Raw genomic sequence first — 23248 nt, 5'->3', positions numbered from 1 at the left:
TATCCAGCACAGAGCTCAACGGCTTGCACTCATGACCTTGAGATCAAGACCTGAGCTGAGATCATGAGTCTGACACTTAACCAACTGAGCCACCCAGGTGCCCCTCATTAAATGTAAATGGTCTAAACAAACCAGTTAAAATACTAAGACTGACAGAGTGGATTACAAAACATGACCTAAAAATACACTGTCTGCAAAAAAAATCACTTCAGCATAACAATATAGGCATATCAAACATATCAAAGATTGAAAGGAAAGGGCAAAAACATTTATCAATGGAAAACAAGAGTAGCTATAATAATATCAGGAGCCATATTAACAAATTAGACCTCAGAACAAAGAAGATTACCAGAGAAAAACTTCACATAATGATCAAAGTGCAATCGTGAAAAAGACAAATAGCAATCCTGAAAATGTGTATGTACCAAACAACAGAGCTCCAGCATGTGAAAAAAAAAAAAAGAACCAACGAAAAGAAACACACAAATCCATAAGTACAAGTACAGATGAAGATTATAACACACCTCTCTCAACAATTGTTTGAAAAACTAGACACAAAATAAAAAAAAAAAATGTAGAATTCTACCATCAATCAATAGGATCTAATTGATATTTATACAACACTCCACCCCTAACCAGCAAAATATACATTGTCCTCAAATGCACAGGGAATATAAGTCCACATCTTCGCTATGAAGCAAACTTCAAACATTTTTAAAAACTAAAATAATATAGAATGTACTTTCTGATCACAATGGAACGAAACTAGAAATCAGTAACAGAAAGATAACAGGAAAATCTTCAGATGTTTGGAAACTAAATACACATCAAAATAAACTATGAGTCACAGAGTAAGTCTCAAGTGGAATAAAAAAAAATACATGGAACTGAATGAAAACAAACTACAACATATTAAAATTTATAAGACACAGCTAAAGTAGTGCTGAGAGGGAAACTTATACCTCAAAGTGCATAAAATTAGAAGAGCAGAAAAAAAAAAACATCATAACCTAAGCTCACATTTTATTTGTTTATTTTTATATTTATTTATTTTTTTTAATATATGAAATTTATTGTCAAATTGGTTTCCATACAACACTCAGTGCTCATCCCAAAAGGTGCCCTCTTCAATGCCCACCACCTACCCATCCCTCCCTCCCACCTTCCCATCAACCTTCAGTTTGTTCTCAGTTTTTAAGAGTCTCTTATGCTTTGGCTCTCTCCCACTCTAACCTCATTTTTTTTTTTCCCCTTCCCCTTCCCCATGGGTTTCTGTTAAGTTTCTCAGGATCCACATAAGAGTGAAAACATGGTATCTTTCTCTGTATGGCTTATTTCACTTAGCATTACACTCTCCAGTTCCATCCACGTTGCTACAAAGGGCCAGATTTCATTCTTTCTCATTGCCACGTAGTACTCCATTGTGTATATAAACCACAATTTCTTTACCCATTCGTCAGTTGATGGACATTTAGGCTTTTCCCACAATTTGGCTATTGTTGACAGTGCTGCTATAAACATTGGGGTACAAGTGCCCCTATGCATCAGTACTCCTGTATCCCTTGGGTAAATGTCTAGCAGTGCTACTGCTGGGTCATAGGGTAGGTCTATTTTTAATTTTTTGAGGAACCTCCACACTGTTTTCCAGAGTGGCTGCACCAGTTTGCATTCCCACTGACAGTGCAAGAGGGTTCCCATTTCTCCACATCCTCTCCAGCATCTATAGTCTCCTGATTTGTTCATTTTGGCCACTCTGACTGGCGTGAGGTGATATCTGAGTGTGGTTTTGATTTGTATTTCCCTGATGAGGAGCCACGTTGAGCATCTTTTCATGTGCCTGTTGGCCATCCGGATGTCTTCTTTAGAGAAGTGTCTGTTCATGTTTTCTGCCAATTTCTTCACTGGATTATTTGTTTTTTTGGGTGTGGAGTTTGGTGAGCTCTTTATAGATTTTGGATACTAGCCCTTTGTCCGATATGTCATTGGCAAATATCTTTTCCCATTCCGTTGGTTGCCTTTTAATTTTGTTGATTGTTTCCTTTGCTGTGCAGAAGCTTTTTATCTTCATGAGGTCCCAATAGTTCATTTTTGCTTTTAACTCCCTTGCTTTTGGGGATGTGTCAAGTAAGAAATTGCTGTGGCTGAGGTCAGAGAGGTCTTTTCCTGCTTTCTCCTCTAGTGTTTTGATGGTTTCCTGTCTCACATTCAGGTCCTTTATCCATTTTGAGTTTATTTTTGTGAATGGTGTAAGAAAGTGGTCTAGTTTCATTCTTCTGCATGTTTAAACACACATTTTAAAAGCCTACAGGGTGCCTGGGTGGCTCAGTCGGTTAAGCATCTGACTTCAGCTCAGGTCATGATCTCACAGTTTCTAGGTTTGAGCCCCGTGTTGGGCTCTGTGCTGACAGCTCAGAGCCTGGAGCCTGCTTCAGATTCTGTGTCTCCCTCTCTCTCTCTGCCCCTCCCTGGCTCACACTGTCTCTCTCTCTCTCAAAAATAAATGAACATTTAAAAAAAATTCAAATGCCTAAAAAAGAAGAGCAAAATGTATCTAAGCAAGCAGAAGGAAGGAAATTCTAGAGAATAGATTGGAATTATACTCAATGATGAAAAACTGAAAGCTTTCCCCCTAAGATCAGGAATAAGACAAGGATGTCCACTCTCACCAATTTTATTCAACATAGTATTAAAGGTCCTACCCACAGCAATCAGACAACAATAAGGAAATACAATTTTGTATCCAAATTGGTAAAGAAGAAGTAAAACTTTCACTGTTTGCAGATGTTATGATACTACATATAGAAAACCCTAAAGACTCCACCAAAAAACTACTGGAACTGATAAATGAATTCAGTAAGGTCACAGGATACAAAATCAATGTACAGAAATCCATTGCATTTTTATACACTAATAATGAAGCAACAGAAAGAAAAATTAAGAAAGCAAACCTAAACACTAACTGATGACAGAAATTTAAGACAACACAAATAAATGGAAAGACGTTCCAGGCTCATGGACTTGAAGAACAATTATTGTTAAAAAGCCCATATGACCCAGAGCAATCTACAGATTTAATGCAATCCCTATCAAAATACCAATGGCTTTTTTTTCACAGAACTAGAATAAATAATCCTAAAATTTGTATGGAACTACAAAGGACCCCAAATAGCCAAACAATCTTGAAAAAGAAATACAAAGCTGGAGGTATCACAACTCCAGATTTCAAGTTATACTACAAAGCTGTATTAATGAAAACAGTATGGTATGGGAACAAAAATAGACACAAAGATCAATGGCAAACCCGCAATTATACAATCAATTGATCTTCTGCAAAAGAGGCAAGAATATGCCAGGGGAAAAAGACAGTTTAAAAAAAATTTTTTTTAATTTAATTTATTTTTCATTTTCTAAAATTCACATCCAAATTAGTTAGCATATAGTGAAACAATGATTTCAGGAGTAGATTCCTCAATGCCCCTTACCCATTTAGCCCATCACCCCTCCCACAACCCCTCCAGTAACCCTCAGTTTGTTCTCCATTATTTATGAGTCTCTTCTGTTTCGTCCCCCTCCCTGTTTTTATATTGTTTTTGCTTCCTTTCCCTTACGTTCATCTGTTTTGTCTCTTAAAGTCCTCATATGAGTGAAGTCATATGATTTTTGTCTTTCTCTGACTAATTTCACTTAGTATAAACCCTCCAGTTCCATCCACGTAGTTACAAAGGGCAAGATTTCATTCTTTTTGATTGCCGAGTAATACTCTATTATATAGATATACCACATCTTCTTTATCCATTAGTCCATCGATGGACATCTGGGCTCTTTCCATACTTTGGCTATAGTTGATAGTGCTGCTATAAACACGGGGGTGCATGTGTCCCTTCGAAACAGCACACCTGTATCCCTTGGATAAATGCCTAGTAGTGCAATTGCTGGGTCATGGGATAGTTTTATTTTAGTTTTTTGAGGAACCTCCATACTGTTTTCCAGAGTGGCTGCACCAGCTTGCATTCCCACCAACAATGCAAAAGAGATCCTCTTTCTCTGCATCCTCGCCAACATCTGTTGTTGCCTGAGTTGTTAATGTTAGTCATTATGACAGGTGTAAGGTGGTATCTCATTGTGGTTTTGATTTGTATTTCTCTGATGGTGAGTGACGTTGAGCATTTTTTCATGTGTCGGTTGGCCATCTGAATGCCTTCTTTGGAGAAGGGTCTATTAATGTCTTTTGACCATTTCTTCAGTGGATTATTTGTTTTTTGGGTGTTGAGTTTGATATGTTTTTTATAGATTTTGGATACCAACTCTATCTGATGTCATTTGCAAATATCTTCTCCCATTCTGTTGGTTGCCTTTTAGTTTTTTTTTTTTTTTTTTTAACGTTTATTTTTGAGACAGGGAGAGACAGAGCATGAACAGGGGAGGGTCAGGGAGAGGGAGACACAGAATCTGAAGCAGGCTCTAGGCTCTGAGCTGTCAGCACAGAGCCCCACGCAGGGCTAGAACTCACGGACCGCAAGATCATGACCTGAGCCGAAGTCGGATGCTTAACCGACTGAGCCACCCAGGCGCCCCATTGCCTTTTAGTTTTGCTGATTGTTTCCTTTGCTGTACAGAAGCTTTTTATTTTGATGAGGTCTCAGTAGTTCATTTTTGCTTTTGTTTCCCTTGCCTCCAGAGACGTGGTGAGTAAGAAGTTGCTGTGGCCAAGATCAAAGAGGTTTTTGCCTACTTTCTCCTCGAGGATTTTGATGGTCTTACAGTGAGGTCTTTCATCCATTTTGAGTTTATTTTTGTGTATGGTGTAAGAAAGTGGTCCAGCTTCATTATTCTGCATATCACTATCCAGTTTTCTCAGCACCACTTACTGAAGAGACTGTTTTTATTCCATTGGATATTCTTTCCTGCTTTGTCAAAGATTAGTTGGTCATATGTTTGTGGGTCCATTTCTGGGTTCTCCATTCTGTTCCACTGATCTGAGTGTCTGTTCTTGTGCCAGTACCATACTGTCTTGATGATTACTGCTTTGTAGTATAGCTTGAAGTCTGGAATTGTGATGCCTCCTGGTTTGGTTTTCTTTTTCAAGATTGCTTTGGCTATTCGGGGTCTTTTCTGGTTCCATACAAATTTTAGGATTATTTGTTCTAGCTCTGTGAAGAATGCTGGTGCTGTTTTGATAGAATTGCACTGAATATGTAGATTGCTTTGGGTAGTATCGACATTTTAACAATATTTGTTCTTCCTATCCAGGAACATGGAATCTTTTTCCATTTTTTTTTGTGTCTTCTTGAATTTCTTTCATAAGCTTTCTACAGTTTTCAGCATATAGATTTTTCACCTCTTTGGTTAGATTTATTCCTAGGTATTTTATGGTTTTTTGTGCAACTGTAAATGGGATTGATTCCTTGATTTCTCCTTCTGTCGCTTCATTGTTGGTGTATAAGAATACAACCGATTTCTGTGGGTTGATTTTATATCCTGCAACTTTGCTGAATTCATGAATCAATTCTAGCAGTTTTCTGGTGGAATCTTTTGGGTTTTCCATGTAGAGTATCATGTCATCTGTGAAGAGTGAAAGTTTGACCTCCTCCTGGCCGATTTGGATGCCTTTTTGTTTCTTTGTGTTGTCTGATTGCAGAGGCTAAGATTTCCAATACTATGTTGAAGAAAAAGACAGGTTCTTAACAAATGGTGTTAGGGAAGGGGCACCTGAGTGGCTCGGCTGGTTGAGTGTCTGACTTCGGCTCAGGTCATGATCTCGCGTTTTGTGGGTTTGAATCCCCCATCAGGCTCTGTGCTGACAGCTCAGAGCCTGGAGCCTGCTTCAGATTCTGTGTCTCCCTCTCCCTCTGCACCCTGCCCCCCACTCTGTCTCTCTCTCCTTCAAAAATAAATAAACATTAAAAAAATTTTTTTTTAATCATGTTAGGAAAACTGGACAGTTACATGCAAAAGAAAGAAATGGGACTACTTTCTCACACAATACATAAAAATAAATTTAAAGTGAATAAAAGACAAAAGACCTAAATGTGAGACATGAAATCATAAAAATTCTAGAAGAGAGAACAGGCAGTAGTTTCTGTGACATTGGCTATAGCAACATTTTTCTAGATATGTCTCTTGAGCCAACGGAAATGAAAGCAAAAATAAACTAATTGGGACTATCTCAAAATAAAATCATCTGTACAACAAAGGAAACAATCAAGACAACTAAAAGACAACCTACTGAATGGGAGAGAATATTTGCAAATTTCATATGCAATAAAGTGTTAGTATCAAAATATATAAAGAACATTTACAATTGAACACCCAAAAAAACAAATAACCAAACTAAAAATGGGCAGAAGACAAATAGATATTTTTCCAAAGATATACTGATTGCCAACAGACTCATGAAAAGGTGCTCAACATTACTGAAATGCAAATCAAAGCTACAAAGAGATACCACCTCACACCCATCAGAATGGCTAACATCAACAACACAATAAACAGCAAGTGTTGGCAAGGATGTAGAGAAAAAGGACCCCTCATGCACTATTTGGTGGGAAAGCAAACTGGTGTAGCCACTGTGGCAATGAGTATGTAGGTTCCTCAAAAAGTTAAAAATAGAACTACCCCATGATTTGTACTACTGGATATTTATCCAAAGCATACAAAAACATTAATTCAAAAGGATATATGCACTCCTGTTTTTATTACAGCATTATTTACACTAACCAAATTATTGAAGTGGTCTAAGTGTCCATCAATAGATGAATGGACAAATAAATGGTACATATATACGATGGAATATTATTCAACCATAAAAAAGAATGAAATCTTGACATTTGCAACAACATAGATGGAGCTAGAGAATCCACTCATGTGAGGAATTTAAGAAACAAAACAAATGAACAAAGGGGAAAAAAAGAGAGAGACAAACCAAGAAATAGACTCTTAACTGCAAAGAACAAACTGATGGTTACCAGAGGGGAAGAGGAGTGGGGAGAGCATGGGTGAATAGGTGATGGGGATTAAAGAGTACACTCACCATGATACGCACTAGTACACAACTGCTGAATTACTTTATTGTACACCCAAACTAATCTAACGCTGTATGTTAAATATACTGGAATTAAAATAAAAATAAAAACTTAAAAAATTTTTTAAAAAATTACACAAACTAGAAATGAATTAAAGTAATTGAAAAAAGACTAAACTCAAAACTGGCAGAAGGAAGGAAATAATAAAGGTTAGAGCAGAATAAATGAGACAGAGAATAGAAAAAGAGAGAAAAGTCAAAGGGGGCACCTGGGTGGCTCAGTAGGTTGAATGTCTGACTTCAGTGCAGGTAATGATCTCACGGATTGTGAGTTTGAGCCCTGTGTTTGGCTCTGTGCTAACAGCTCAGAGCCTGGAGCCTGCTTCAGATTTTGTATCTCCCTCTCTCTCTGCCCCTCCCCTGCTTGTACTCAGTCTCTCTCTTTAATAAACATTAAAAAAAAAAAAAAATACAATCTAAAGGAACCCTGAAAACAATCTTGAAAAAGAAGAATAAAGCAGGAGGATTCACACTTCCTGATTTCAAAACATGTACAAACCTATAATAAATACAACATTTGGTATGGGAATAAAGACAGACACCTAGACAAAAGGAAGAAAGGAAAGATTCCAGAAATAAACCCTTGCATATATGGCCAAATGATTTTTGACAAGGATGTTAAGACCATTCAATTAGGAAAGGTCAGGTTTTTTTTAAACAAATGATGCTGGGAAATCTATACAACCACATGCAAAACAATGAAGCTGGACCATTACCTGACAACATATGCAAAAATTAACTCAAAAGGGATCAAAAACCTACAACTATAAAACTCTTAGAAGAAAACATAGGACAAAACTTCATGACATAGGATTTGGCAATGATTTTTTGGATATAATACCAAAGGCATAGGCAGCAAAAGAAAAAATAAACAAATTGGATTTCATTAAACTAAAAAATTTTACATACATGGGCGCCTGGGTGGCTCAGTCATTTAAGTGTCTGACTCTTCATTTCAGCTCAGGTCAGGATCACACAGTTCCTAGGATTGAGCCCTGCGTCGGGCTCTGCACTGTCAGCAGAGTGTGATTGGGGTTCTCTCTCCCCCTCTCTGCCCCTTCCCCGCTGTCTCTCTCTCAAAATAAATAAATAAACTTTAAAATAAATAAATAATAAAAACTTTTATATAAAAGGGCACTATTCAACAGAGTAAAAAGGCAACCAACAGAATAGGAGAAAATACTTGGGTATATTTATAATGGGTTTAAGAGATTAATATCCAAAATATGTAAGGAAATTCTAAAACTCAAAAACAAAAAACAACCAACCTAATTCAAGAACAGTAAAAGGATCTGAATAGACATTTCGACAAAGAAGATACTCAAATGGCCAATAAGCACATGAAAAGATGATCTACATCACAATCATTAGGGAAATGCACATCAAAACCACAATGGGATACCACCTCACAACCATTAGGATGGCTGCTATCAAAAAAAACCCCAGAAAATAACAAGTGTTAGTGAGAATATGGAGAAATTGGAACCTCCGTACACTGTAGAAATATAAAACTGGTAAAACCTCTGTGGAAAAACAGTAAGTGGTAATTCCTCAAAAAATTAGAAATACCATATGATCACGCAATACCACTCCTATGTATATACCCAAAAGAACTGAAAGCAGGGACTTGATCAGATACTTGTACAGGTATGTTCAAAGCAGTATTATACACAGTAACTAAAGCACGGAAGCAACCCAAGTGTCCACCATAGGATGAATGAATAAGCAAAATATGTTACATACATAAAATGAAACATTATGCAACCTTAAAAAAGTAAGGAAATTCTGACACATGCTACGATTTGGATAAATCTTGAGAAAAATATGCCAAGTGAAATAAGGCAGTCAAAAAAAAGACAAATCCTGTAAGATTCCTCTTTTTTAAATTAATTAATTACAGTAAAACCTTGGATTTTGAGTAACTTGTTCTGCGAGTTGGTTCCACAAGAGAAGCAAACATTTCTAATCAATTTTAACTTGATAAACGAGCGATGTCTTGCAATACGAGTGGTACGTAATGCTGAACATCACATGATCAAACTGAGTCAATGGTTCTCCCTCTCCCTTTCTCGCTTGCTGCTGGATTGTGGGTGATCATCTCTCATGCTCAGATGCTTGGGCTCAAGCCACGGTATTTGGCAGAAAACAGTGATTTTTCAGAACACAAGAAAGTGCCCACAACTGGCCCAAGTGTATTTTTTGTCACTTCAAAGCACCTATGGACAGTCCTTTGCTTTTCCATTCAAGTGGAAGTTTAGGAATGCTTTGCTTCATTCCAGGTCAGGCTGCCTGCAGATAGATATAGACCCTTTCCTGTGCTGTCTTATTGCCAGTTACATTAAATACAGCATACGACAAGAGTTTATTAATACTGTACTATAGTCAACAGCCATGGGAGCATATAAAATGGACCCCATGCAGAAACAGGTTGAAAAGAAAGGTGTTAAGAATAAAGAGGTGATTACAGTGGAAGTTAAGAAGGAAATCATCAAGAAGTACAAATGAGGTATGTGAGTGGCCGAGAATGCAAGATTTTATAAGTCTACATTTGCATCTCGTCTGCAGAGGAGGAGAAAAAGCAGAGGAATCCCTCACTTGAAATGAGATTAAGGAGCTGTATAAAATGTGGGAAACTGCAAAATTTTGTAGAAAAGTACCACCCATACAAGGCTGTAGCAGTGTGAGCGATGAATGTGTTTAATGACAATGCAAAGTCACATTTCCAGGAAATCCTCAAAATGAGGCAAAACCAAGTGTCATTGAGTAGGTTACTTGTTAAAGTTGCATGAAAAGAAAAAGATTCCACTGAGCAAATAGACAGCAGTGATTCCATTAGTGATAGTGAAAGTCGTCCTACACAATAACCCTCCTCTCTCATCTCCCTCACACCAGCCACGAATGTTTTCAAAGGGAAGTGCAGGTTAATTTGTTTATCTTTCTTTATATTTTGTATTTTATTTAGTATTTTTTATTATATTACTGTATTGCAATTATTTTTATGTGAATATTTTTTGGTTGTGGAACGAATCATCTGAGTTTCCCTTATTTCTTACAGGGAAATTTGCTTCAATATACAAGTGCTGTGGATTATAAGCATGATTCTGGAATGAATTATACTCACAAACCAAGGTTTTACTATAATTACGTTTATGATTACTCTTTCATTTTTTATTGTAGAGAGAGAGAAAGAGCAGGAGAGGGGCAGAGAGAGGGAGAGAGAATCTTAAGTAGGCTCCGTGCTCAATGCAGAGCCTGATGCAGGGCTAAATCTCACAACCCTGAGATCATGATGTGAGCCAAAATCAAGAGTCAGACACTTTAACCAATAGAGCCACCCAGGTGCCCTGTATGATTAGTCTTCAGCAAGATAATTAGAGTAGCCAAAATCATAGACAAAAAATAGAATGGTGATTGCCAGGGGCTAGGGAAAGCAGGGAATGGGAAATTGTTATTGAATGAGTACAGGATTTCAGTTTTTTTTTTTTAAACTTTTTTTTTTTTTAACATTTATTTATTTTTGAGACAGACAGAGAGCATGAACAGGTGAGGGTCAGAGAAAGAGGGAGACACAGAATCCGAAACAGGCTCCAGGCTCCAAGCTGTCAGCACAGAGCCCAACACGGGGCTCGAACCCACGGACCGCGAGATCATGACCTAAGCCGAAGTCGGATGCCCAACCGACTGAGCCACCCAGGCGCCCCAGGATTTCAGTTTTACAAGATGAAAAGAGTTATGAAGATGGACAGTGGTGATGGTTACATAACATTATTAATGTATTTAATACCACTGAACTGTACACTTAACAAAAAGGCTACGATGGGGGAGGCAGCTGGCTGGCTCAGTTGTTAGAAATGCAATTCTTGATTTTGGGGTTGTGAGTTTGAGCCCCATGTTGGGTGTAGTGATTACTTAAAAATAAAATATTTATTTATTTTAATAAAATCTTTTAAAAATGGCTAAGATGGTAAATTTTATGTTATGTGTCTTTTTAATTTTTTTAATGTTTATCCATTTTTGAGAGACAGAAAGAGACAGAGCACAAGCAGGGGAGGAGCAGAGAGAGAAGGAGACACAGAATCTGAAGCAGGCTCCAGGCTCTGAGCTGTCAGCTCAGAGCCCAATGCAGGGCTCGAACTCACTGACTGCAAGATCATGACCTGAGCTGAAGTCGGTCGCCCAACTGACTAAGCCACCCAGGCGCCCCTGTTATGTGTCTTTTAACACAAAAACAGAAAAAAGGGGGGGGGGGGGGGAATAAGTCTATCGGTGTGTTGGAAATGACAGAGCCAAGCCTGCCTTTTGTAGTGCTTCCTACATTGACAGATTTCCGATTAAAGTTAAACAAGTCTCCTCCAGCCATCCAAGATGCCAAAAGGAAAGAAGGTTACAGGGAGGAAGGTGGCTCTGGCCCCTGCTGCAATGAAGAAGCAGGAGGCCAAGAAGGTGGTCAATTCCACCTGAGAAAAGGTCCAAGAATTTTGGCATCAGACAGGATATCCAGCCCAAAAGGAACCTTACCTGCTTTGTCAAATGGCCCCACTACATCCACCTATAGTGGCAAAGGGCTATAAACTCTATGAACATTTAAAAGTGCTTTGGGGCGCCTGGGTGGCGCAGTCGGTTAAGCGTCCGACTTCAGCCAGGTCACGATCTCGCGGTCCGTGAGTTCGAGCCCCGCGTCGGGCTCTGGGCTGATGGCTCAGAGCCTGGAGCCTGTTTCCGATTCTGTGTCTCCCTCTCTCTCTGCCCCTCCCCCGTTCATGCTCTGTCTCTCTCTGTCCCAAAAATAAATAAACGTTGAAAAAAAAAATAAATTAAAAAAAAAATAAAAGTGCCTCCCGAGGGCACCTGGATGGCTCATTTGGTTGAGCATCCAACTCTTGGTTTCGGCTCAGGTAATGATCTCAGAGTTTGTGGGTTCAAGCCTGGCATCAGGCTCCATATTGTGAGCATGGAGCCTGCTTGGGATTCTGCCTCTCTCTCTGCTAATCCCCTGCTCATGCTCGCACACTCTCTCAAAATAAATAATAAATAAACTTTAAAAGTGCCTTCCGCACAAAAAATAAAAATAAAATAAAAGTACCTCCCGCAATTAACCAGTTCACCCAGGCTCTATACCACCAAACAGCTACTCAGCTGCTTAAGCTGGCCCATAAATACAGAACAGAGACAAAGCAAGAGAAGAAGGAGAGACTGTTGACCTGGTCTGAGAAGAAAGCTGCAGGGAAAGAGGGTGTCCCCACTAAGAGGCCACCTGTCCTTCAAGCTGGGGTTAGTACTACCACCACCTCAATAGAAAATAAGAAGGTTCACTTGGTAGTAACTGCACATGATGTGGACCCACTGAGCTGATTGACTTCCTACATGTCCTGTGTCTTAAGATGCGGGTTCCCTACTGCTTTATCAAGGGGAAGGCCCAGATTGGGGTTTCTGGCCCACGGAAAGACCTGTACCACTGTTGACTTCACACAGCTTAACTTGGAAGACAAAGAAGCTCTGCCTAAGCTGGTGGAAGCTATCAGGACCAATTACAACAACAGATATGATGAGATCCACTATCACTGGGGAAGCAACGTACGGGGTCCAAAGTCAGTGGTTTGCATTGCCAAGTTGGAAAAAGGAAAGGCTAAATAACTGTCCACCAAACTGGGCTAAGTGTATGCTGTTGAATTTTCTGTACATAAAAGTAATAAAAAGTTCTCTTCTGGGGTACCTGGGTGGCTCAGTCGGTTAAGCTTCCTACTTCAGCTCAGATCCTGATCTCACAGTTCCTGAGTTTGAGCCCCACATCGGGCTCTCTGCTGTTGGCGTCGAGCCTGCTTCAGATCCTCCGTCTGCCTTGCTCTCTGCCCCTCACCCACTCACACTCTATCTCTCTCTCAAAAATAAATAAACATTAAAAAAAGTTCTCTTCCAAAACAAACAAAACAAAAACAAAAACAAAGGTTAAACAAAACATTGTTTTTCAATAATGTTGTTTCAAGTGAGTGCAATTTAAAATTACCATGCAAGCCTCCATTAAGGCAGTGTGCATCTCATCTGTTTTGTGCTCTTGATCTGCACCAGCGTCAAGTAGAAAGCGAACCATATCCAGATGGCCTTAAAGAAAAGAACACAAATTTTAAAATTGTATTTCTAAAGAACTGAGTATTAATTTAATACGTAAGAATTAAAATGAGGAATCATTTTCTTTCAGGTATCTATACAAAAGTTTATAAGAGAATTAATTTTTCATTCAATAAAGCAATGACACTTTTACAAAGCCAATCCAAACTAATAAGCAGGCTCTCGTCAAGGTATCTAGGTTTTAAAGATTGAATTAGTTCAAAGCACATAATTCAAGTTAAATAAAGCAATAATAGTATTATATATTCTATTATAAACTACTTATCAAACTATCAAATCAAAACACCGAAATCAAATCAAATGCCAGGTAAAGTATGTTTGCATCATATTTTTCATAAAAACAGCATTAACATAATGACCATAAACTCACTGTGGAAATGAACAGGCATAGAATAATCCTTTCAAAATAATTTCAACCCTCTGGATACATTTAATATATAAAAAGCCTTAATAGTCAGCAAGAAAAAGACAAACACTCCAGTAGAAAAATGGATGAAGGACATGAAATGGTTATTAAAAAAGAAAAGCAAATGATTACTAAACTGAAAAAAAAAATTAAACCTTCCTATTAAACAAATGCAAATTAAAATGAGACACCATTTTCTATTATCAAAATGGCAAATATTAAAAAGAATGATAATACCCAGTGTTGGTGAGGGTGTAGGGTGGGATAAAGGGCACTCTCAAACACTGCTGGTGGGAGTGTAAATTGGTTCAACCTTTCTAGAAGGCAATTTGGCAATATGTATCAAAAGCCTTAAAAATGTCCATACCCTTTGACCCAGCAATTCCACTTCCAGGAATTTATCCTAAGGAAATAATCAGAGATTAGGCAAAGATGTCTACACAAGGATGTTATTACAGTGTTTTTAATAATAGTGAAAAACTGGGAACAATTCAAGTGTCCAACAATAGGCATTATGGTGCATCCATCTGAAGTATTTGCAAAGACTACGAGTTCCCTACCCAATACCAACTCTTTCAGTCTTCCTTAATAGTAGAACTCTGATTTTATCTGAGTGGCAACATGCCTGACTAAAAGACTACATTTCCCAGCCTCCCTTGTTATGTGTAGCCGGTGAGATATAAGTGGTAGCTATAAGGCAGAACTTCTATGAAGATTCCTTAAAGGTAGCTTACTAAATTGAAGGACACTCCCCATTTTGCCCTTACCCTTTCATCCTTCCTAGAATATGGATTGCTGGGGCTCTAGCTACCATTTTGGAGTGTAGGTAACTTTGAGGATAGAAACCACATACTAGAAAGGTAGAGCAGAAAAAAGAGAATTCTGAGATCTTGATAGCAGTGGAACTGCTGCTAAACTAGCTCTAGACAGCCTACCCTTGGACTTGATTTATGTAAAAAAGAAAAAGCTTCTCTTTTGTTCAAATAATTCTTAATTTAGGTTTCATGACATGTGCAGCCTAACCCACTCCTGAAATAGTGAAGTACTATGTGACCACCAAAAGCTGTGTTAGAAAAATATTTCTTGAGATGGGAAATGTTCATGACATATTGCTAAATAAAATAAGCACACTACAAAACAGTTAAGTTTGGTTGTTTAGTTTAAAAATTATACATATGTTTATATATATATATGCTTAAAAAACACACTGGAAGTAAATATACTAAAATACTGTTTACATGCCTTCATCTTTAGGGGGTAACATTACATGTCATTGTAAAATTTCTTTTCCTTACCCTATTCTGTGTTTTTCAAGTTTTCTATATCAACTGTGATTATTATTTTTACTGTTATCTGAGTGTGCTTTATTTTTGAAGTAATAGTTGGAAAAATCATATAAAACAAAAGTTATTAAATAACAGAAACCTTCAAGTTTTATGCTACAAGTTTTTGTTGACTTCATAGCTACCTGAATAAATAGAAATTAAAATAATAAACACACTGTTAAATTATGCTTTATGAGATACAGACTAAAATAGACTTTCTATATAATCTCTTAGAAGCTAGATAATTTGACAGCACAAGGAAAACCTAAGTAATACAAAATTAATTCAAATATTTAATCCTCGGGGCGCTTATGTGGCTCAGACAGTTGAGTGTCCAACTCTTGATTTCGTCTTAGGTCATGATCTCATGGTTTGTGACATCGAGCCCTACATTGGGCTCTGCACTGAGAGTGTGGAGCCTGCTTGGGATTTTCTCTCTCTCTCTCTGCTCCTTCCCCAGCTTGTGCACATGCACATGCACGTGCTGTCTGTTCTCTGTCTCTTGCTCAAAATATATACACACTAAAAAAGAACCCTCAAAATTCAAATATTTAAATATTCAAAGTTGATATGAAAAATATATATAAATATTCATATATAGAGAGAGTACCTTTGTAGCATGCAAGGGTAAGAGCACTTTCTTTGAATTCATTTGAATGAGTGTTGATGCCTGCCCCATGATCCAGAAGAACTCTTGCAACTTCCACATGACCTGCACTGGCTGCTTCCATCAAGGGGGTATGTCCATTTTCATTATGATCTTCTATATTTGCACCTTCATTAAGTAGCACTTTCACAATGTCAACAAATCCTCCAGCACAGGCGTAAGTTAGTGCAGTATTTCCTAACAGAAGCCAAAAATATAGAATTATGATAAAATGGAGACAATTATAATTATGCCATGCTCAAGCTCTACCTCTTCAGTTCCTTTACATAAACCACTAAAACTATCATCTCAAGTTTTTTTGTTCTATTGGTTAGAAGTAGCAATCTTAATTTTCTTACTAATTAAAAGATTTATTATAAACAGGTCAATTTACTTCTCTTCCTGCTAAAGATATGTGTCAGATGGAAAATGTACCTAAAACAATGAATTGTCTTATGAATAAAATGTATAAAGGAAAGGTAAAAGAAAATTAAGACATGAATATACATAGAAAGAAAATGTTAAATATTCATAAATTGTACTGTACTGAAAAAAAAGAATCATTTTGAATGATACATAGAATATTTTAGATAAAAATATGCTAAAAGGGGATTTTTTTTTTAAATGACACTTAATCTCACTTGACAAGCTAATGAAGTAGGAAGATATAAACCCCCCTCAGCATAATTCCTTCAAAAGAAAAATCTCTTTACAAGGTCATTATCCCTTGGTTTGCCACTTCTTTCTTTCCTGATTTTATTTTGAGGATTTTTATTTATTAGAGGGGGTAAGAGAAGTGGTTTAACTATCCAACAGTATGAGACTAAAGAAGACTGTTTTAAAGATTCAGCAAGAAGAGTAACATTAAAGAATCCAATGTGTTCAGAATTCAACTGTTCAACCATGTTACACATTAAGCATATTACTATTATTACAACTAAGACAAAGTGGTCAGCAAAATGGTCTACAAATCCTTCTGGGAAGTCTTGCTTATTTTATTATTTTTTTTTTTTGAAGTTTGTTTGTTTATTTAGAGAGCGCATGCACGCAAAAGCGAACATGAGCAGAGGAGGAACAGAGAGAGAGGGAGAGAGAGAATCCCAAGCAGGCTCCATACTGTCAGCACAGAGCCGGGGATGGGGCTCAAGCTCATGAACCATGAGATTATGACCTGAGCCGAAACCAAGAGTCAGAAGCTTGACTCACCGAGCCACCCAGGCATCTCACCTAATTTATTTTTAAAATGAGCAAGACTTCCTAGGGGCTTCCTCCTCACTGTTAGTACAGGGCCTGCTTGGGATTCTCTCTCTCCCTCTCTCTCTGCCCTTCCCCTCTTGCATGTACCCTCACGCTCACTCAAAATAAATAAATTCACTTTAAAAAATCATTAAAAAAAATAAGGCTACATTTAATATTCACTTAATGGTATGAAACACTGATATGCTTTCATTATGCAAATTTTTAAAAATTATGTTGTTGCCTCATTAAATCCAAGGAATCCTACTACTAAAACTATGCTTATAACTCAAGACACATGACCAAGGCTCCTCCAGTCTGTGTGTCTAGGAAACGCAAATAACTAAAAGAACAGCCCTTACTATAATAACTTTCATTCTGCCACAAGAATATCTTAATAGTAAATGCATTCGGTATGCCTGACATGAAAATTATTTACCACAGGGTAAATAATCTCAGGTTAATTTATAATCTAAAGACAAGAGAGGTGGATTTAAATGAGATAAAGAATTATAAGAGATACAGTTCATAATTTTGCCTCTTTATATGTTACATATCATTATGGCAAAAAAGAAAGTGTCCCCAAAAGAAAAACTGTCACTCTTAGGCAAACACAATCTCAGTCTTTTGATATCAAATTAATTTATATTTTACTCAGAGATCCTGAACAATGGTTAAGATTTTTCTGTAGGTTCACTACTGTTGCGCAGATGTAAAAATCAAATTTTTATCTCTCAGGTTACAATTAAATGTATCAGTTTCCTTTCCTCAAATTTACACATCACTTTCTACTTACCTGTTGCTGACTGGGAGTTGACATCTGCATCATGAAGAAGTAATAATTTCACGATATCTAAGTAACCTCCACTGGATGCTGCCATTAGGGGAGTTATATCTCCTTTATTCCCTCGATCTTCAACATTAGCATGCATAGCAAGCAATACCTTTAAAACACATACACACAGAGGGAATGTCAATTCTTACTATTAATAGTACTTCTAGAGAATATACTGAATCTGGAAAGATATTCTTTTAGAGTAGGGGTGAAGAAAAATAAAAAAATAACCACCTTTTGGGAAAATATGCCAGTGCTCACCACTTAAAACACTAAGTTAGACATTATTTTTTACAATTCCATTACATATTAATCTTTAGGTAATGTAAGTAATCACATTAGCCAAACCATGATAAAATGTTAACTGCTCTTTTCAAAGAATTTGTGTTATGCTTGGGATTATCTAGCAAGAGAATGGCAAAACTATACTCCCCAAACAGAAACTATCTGGTAAACACATGGGTATTTCCCAATACCGCTAAAACAGACAGAAAAAAAACTATAAGAATTGAGGTAATCTGGATGAAATGAAAATAAATCACTACTTTCTATTATAGCTGTGTATTATTTCTAGGGATGAGTTTTAAAATATTACTATTATTTCTATGTGCTTCTTATTCATTAGGAACAGTTCTGAGTAAAAAAATTTTTGAGCAGAAAAATGGACCATGCCCAATTGCGTGTGTAGGCAACAAAATTAATTATGTACAGTTTCTATTTTACCCACTGCCTGAAAGGAAAGAACTTGCCCTCTAATTATAATTTCTTTTATTAGTGATAACAAAAATCAAAATCTTTCCACAATTTCAATCACTCAAGATAATTTCTGCTTACTTGTGCTAATTCATAATACCCTGCTGAACAAGCCAAACACAGCAGACTTTCTCCTTCTTCTGTATGTTCATTTACACTTCTGCCTTCATCTAGCAATTTACGAACAGCATTCACATCCCCATCTGAACAAGCTTCTGCCAGACTACGACTGAAAACAAAACCATCAACAATTAGCCAACACAGAAAGACTCAGAACCCTCTCAAAATAAATTACATTAAATACAAAGAGTCATACATAGAAAAATGTTGATATGGTAAGGAAAAAAAATTGCATGAACATTTTGTGTGCTGAGCATCTTGTTTGCAATACTAATTATTCAGGTAGGCCAACCAAGCCAGAAAGGCAATAAGTGAATATGAAAACAGCTGTCATTTTTATTTTGTGAAATGTTCTAACATATTGTCATATTAAATTTTAAATAAAGTACATGTACAAGTTTTTAAACTCTACCAATGCAATAATCCCCAAAGACATTTGGGATATAATTCCATGGTTTAAAATTTTATTTGGTAACAGAAGTTTCAATCTATGTAAAAATTTTACTACAGAATGTTTAACAAAATCAGGGAGCCTGGCTAGCTCAGTCAGTAGAGCATGCAACTCTTAATCTCAGGATTGTGAGTTCAAGCCCCATGTTGGGTGTAGAGGTTACTTAAAACAACAACAACAACAAAACCCCAAAACTTTAAAAAAAAAAAAAAAGAGGGGTGCCTGGGTGGCTCGGTTGGTTAAGTATCCAACTTTGGCTCAGGTCATGGTCTCGTGGTTTGTGGGTTTGAGCCCCGCATTAAGCTCTGTGCTGACAGCTCAGAGCCTGGAGCCTGCTTCCAATTCTGTGTCTCCCGCCCCTCTCCTGCTCACACTGTCTGTCTGTCTATCTGTCTCTCAAAAATGAATAACCATTAAAAAAAATTGATAAATCTCAAACTTTAATATGCACATGAATCACCCATTTTTCTTGTTAAAATACAGATTCTGATTGAGATTCTGAGGTGAGGTCTGGAATTCTGCATTCTAATGAGATCTAAGGAGCTGCTTGCTGCTACTGCTACTTACGAATCATATTTGAGTAGCAAGCACTTGGATTGGAGCAACCTATTTCATTTATTATTACTTAAGCAGTCAGTTTAGAGTGTACTAGGATAATCATTAGAGTAAGTAACTGCCTTAGAAATAGAAATCAGATCTTTATTCACTTTGGATTTTTCACTTGTGGTATTTTCATTCCACAAGAACGCTCAATGAATATAAGTAGAATGCAAGAATAAAGATATAATATCTATTTTTATATACATATATATATAACACCATATATATATACATATATATATATATATATATATACTTAAAACATTAATAGCCATTCTAATAGCCACTTAGCTACAGATTATAATTCCCTCCAAAAGATATACTTGACCAAAATTTGTTACTTCCCCAAAGTCCACTCCAGAAAATGTCTAATATCCAGAAGAATTCATTATATACACATACGTGTCTACTTGTCCTGCATTGTGGCTGTTTTCTGCTCTCATTCGGGTCAGTGCAGCAGCAGCTTCATCTAGTGCACAACTTACTGAGGATGTCAGTCTCCGGAGTACCTCAGGGTCTGCAAAAGCTTTACCATCAGCAGTTGACAATTTGCCAATTCCTTCAGCATGCGTCAATGAATCAGACAGCACAGGGGAAGAAAAAACATAAAGTGCAAATTGTAATTACATTTCTAAACACTACTATGTAGGGCAGAGTCGCCATAATAAAGCTGACATTCAGAACATAAGGCTGATATCAATTTTGCCACTAATGTCAAAAGGCCATCACATAACCACCTGTTTTAGTCTTTCCATCTTTACAATGCACATCATATTAATTTGTTCCCTACCTAATTCCAAATGTAACTTAACGTGAGGCTCATTGAGGAAAATGAAAGTTCTTTCAAAATATATAGTCATACTGTAAGATCTCTAGTATAAGATCATATTTATCTATACTCTTTTCAGTAGTAATAAAGGGAATATTCTGTACTATTATAACAAACAATCCAACAGTTTTTCCCTTTGGTTGAAGAGCCACCTAGAACCATCTTCTAGGATAACAGTATAAACTGAAATAAGTTCATTCTTATATTTATTATGTGCTTGTGATTTGCCAGACATTGGGAAGGCAAAAAGGGATAAGGCATAGTTCCTGTCCTTACAGAGCTCACAGTCTAGTGGGGCTATTAGGTGTCTAAGTTGCCAATAAATCTTTTTATCTAGATTCAGTGAGGAATCAGATACTGCTGTAATAGAAAATTTTGATGATAATATCATTGCCTGATCACTGCTGCAAATGAGAGAAAAATAATGAAGTTTTGGAGAACAACAACAAGGAAAGAAAGAAGGGAAAATTTTCCCAATAAGATATAAAATGTATTAGGATGCCATGAAAATTATAACAGCATGAGGGGCACCTGGGTGGTTCAGTCGGTTGAGTGTCCGACTTCAGCTAAGGTCATGATCTCGCGGTTTGTGAGCTCGAGTCCCGCATCAGGCTCTATGGTAACAGCTCAGAACCCAGAGCCTGTTTCAGATTTTTTGTCTCCTCCTCTCTCTGCCCCTTCCATACTCATGCTCTGTCTCTCAATAATGAATAAACATTAAAAAAAAATTTAAAAAAAAGAAAGAAAATTATAACAGTATGTTATCTGCACAGAAACAGATAATTATATCAAGGATATACAAGAGATGAGGTGTCTACGTGGCTCAGTCGGTTGAGTGTTCGACTCTTGATTTCAGCTCAGGTCATGATCTCAGTTTGTGAGTTTGAGCCCCACGTTGGGTTCTGTGCTGACAGTGTGGGAGCCTACTTGGTATTCTCTCTCATTCCCTCTCTCTCTGCCCCTTCTGCATGCATATGCATGCTCTCTCTCTCTCAAAATAAATAAACTTAAAAAAGAAAAAAGCCCTAGATCATTTGTAAATTGACATTTCAAATCAAAGGAGATGGGAGGGCTTATTTCAAAAACACTGTTCAGAAAGTGATTATCATTTGAAAATTAAGACGGATCTCTAATTCACTCCATTCCCAAAAATAAATACCAAGTAGACTGAAGATCTAAATGTATAAAATTTTATATATATATAATTTTTTAAATGCAAAACTTTAAGTGTAAACATTCTTTGACACAGTGATACCACTTTCTAATAATTTGTCCTATAAAGATACTTGCACAAATAAGAAAAATTATAAATGAATATCAACTACATCATTATTTGTAATATGGGAAAAGAGGAAATAACCTAAATATCCCTTGATAAGGAACTGTAAAATAAATCATGATACATCTAAGCAAGAGAATATTATCTTACCCTTTAAAGAAAGTGGGGCACCTGGGTAGCTTAGTCGGTTAAGCATTTGACTCTTGATTTGGGCTCAGGTCATGATCTCCCAATTCATGAGATCGAGCCCTGCGATGGGCTCTGCACTGACACCCTACTTAGGATTCTCTCTCTCTCCCTCTCCCTCTCATTCTCCCTCTTTCCCACTCTTTCCCAAAATGATTAAAAACAAAACAAAACAAAACAAGGAGAAAGAGACATACCATGTTATACAAGGATGCCCACAATAAATTAAGTGAAAAAAAGGGAGTTACAATACATTTTGTGTAATGTGACGCTTACTTCATTGTTTTAAAAATTATGTGTTTAAATATATACACGCATTTATAAAGCTACACAGGAAAAAGCCTGGAAGTATATGTAAACCTTAACAACAGGAAGGTTTTATTATCTACTTAATACATTTCATATTGCTTTACCTACCTTTGATCGTATTATATTTATAATTTAGAAGAACATAATTTTTAAAAATTATTCTTGTGGGGCACCTGACTGGCTGAGTCAGTAGAGCATGTGACTCGGTATCAGTGTTGTGAGTTTGAGCCCCAAATTGCATGTGGAGATTACTCAAAAATAAAATCTTTAAAAAAATTAAAAACGGAGGTGCCTGGGTGGCTCAGTCGGTTAAGCATCCAAGTCTTGATTTCGGCTCAGGTTATGATCTCACGGTTCCGGAGTTTGAGCCCCGTGTCAGGCTCTGCTCTGACAGTGTGGAACCTGTTTGGGATTCTCTATCTCCTTCTCTTTCCCTCCCTCTGCACCTCCCCTGCTCATGCTCTTTCCCCTCTCAAAAAATTAAAAATAACAACAAAAATAAATAAATAAATGAAATTCTTGAAATAGCTTTAAGATTCTTCATTTTCTCTAAGAATATCAAAGAATCTTAAAGAAAAAATATTTTCCATTTCATTTTTTCAGTTAAAATAGTGTCAAAAATTCTATTTTCCTTAATAAGCCTAGTAATGCCTAATATAGTCTCACAATTAGAAACACAGAATCTAGGAGCACCTGGCTGGCTTAGTTGGTGGAGAATGTGACTGTTCATCTTAGGGTCATGAGTTTGAGCCCTACATTGGGTGTAGAGACTACTTAAAAGCAAAAACAAAAAACCACAGAGTCTAAAAATTCCTGAAACCAATGTCCAAAAAGCAAATGAAAATGCTCTAGGACAAAAAGAAAATATTCATTAAACAGTTGACTTGCACAGTTCTTAGAAAGAAGCACATCATTTTAAAATACATTTGACAATTTCTTTGGACACACCAAAGACATATCTAACTGTGTATGGAGTTTAAATTGTCAAAATAAGCAAAATTTTTAAATTCAATAGTTTTTAACACCTCCTGAAAGGCAGATAAGCATTACTTTCAAGGTTTCTTTT

At 36.9% G+C, this 23248-nt stretch overlaps 1 protein-coding gene and 1 pseudogene across 5 annotated transcripts in view; one reads left to right on the top strand and one right to left on the bottom strand.

The window, feature by feature from the left end:
- LOC101093912 (ankyrin repeat and KH domain-containing protein 1) overlaps positions 1–23248 on the bottom strand; it is a 132685-nt gene that overhangs the window by 77488 nt on the left and 31949 nt on the right. For all 5 annotated transcript variants that reach the window (XM_006927658.3, XM_045059953.1, XM_006927659.3 and 2 more), the window contains exons 3-7: positions 19982–20138; positions 18490–18637; positions 17617–17764; positions 15549–15782; positions 13086–13180 (exon numbers count right to left, since the gene is read on the bottom strand). In XM_006927658.3, the coding sequence (XP_006927720.1) occupies positions 13086–13180; positions 15549–15782; positions 17617–17764; positions 18490–18637; positions 19982–20138 (782 nt within the window). The remainder of the gene's footprint in view (positions 1–13085; positions 13181–15548; positions 15783–17616; positions 17765–18489; positions 18638–19981; positions 20139–23248) is intronic.
- On the top strand, positions 11441–12736 carry LOC101094899 (annotated as a pseudogene).

The sequence above is a fragment of the Felis catus genome, chromosome A1 (assembly GCF_018350175.1).
Source record: "Felis catus isolate Fca126 chromosome A1, F.catus_Fca126_mat1.0, whole genome shotgun sequence".
Classification (NCBI taxonomy): Eukaryota; Metazoa; Chordata; class Mammalia; order Carnivora; family Felidae; genus Felis; species Felis catus.
This window is presented reverse-complemented; position numbering and strand designations above follow the sequence as displayed.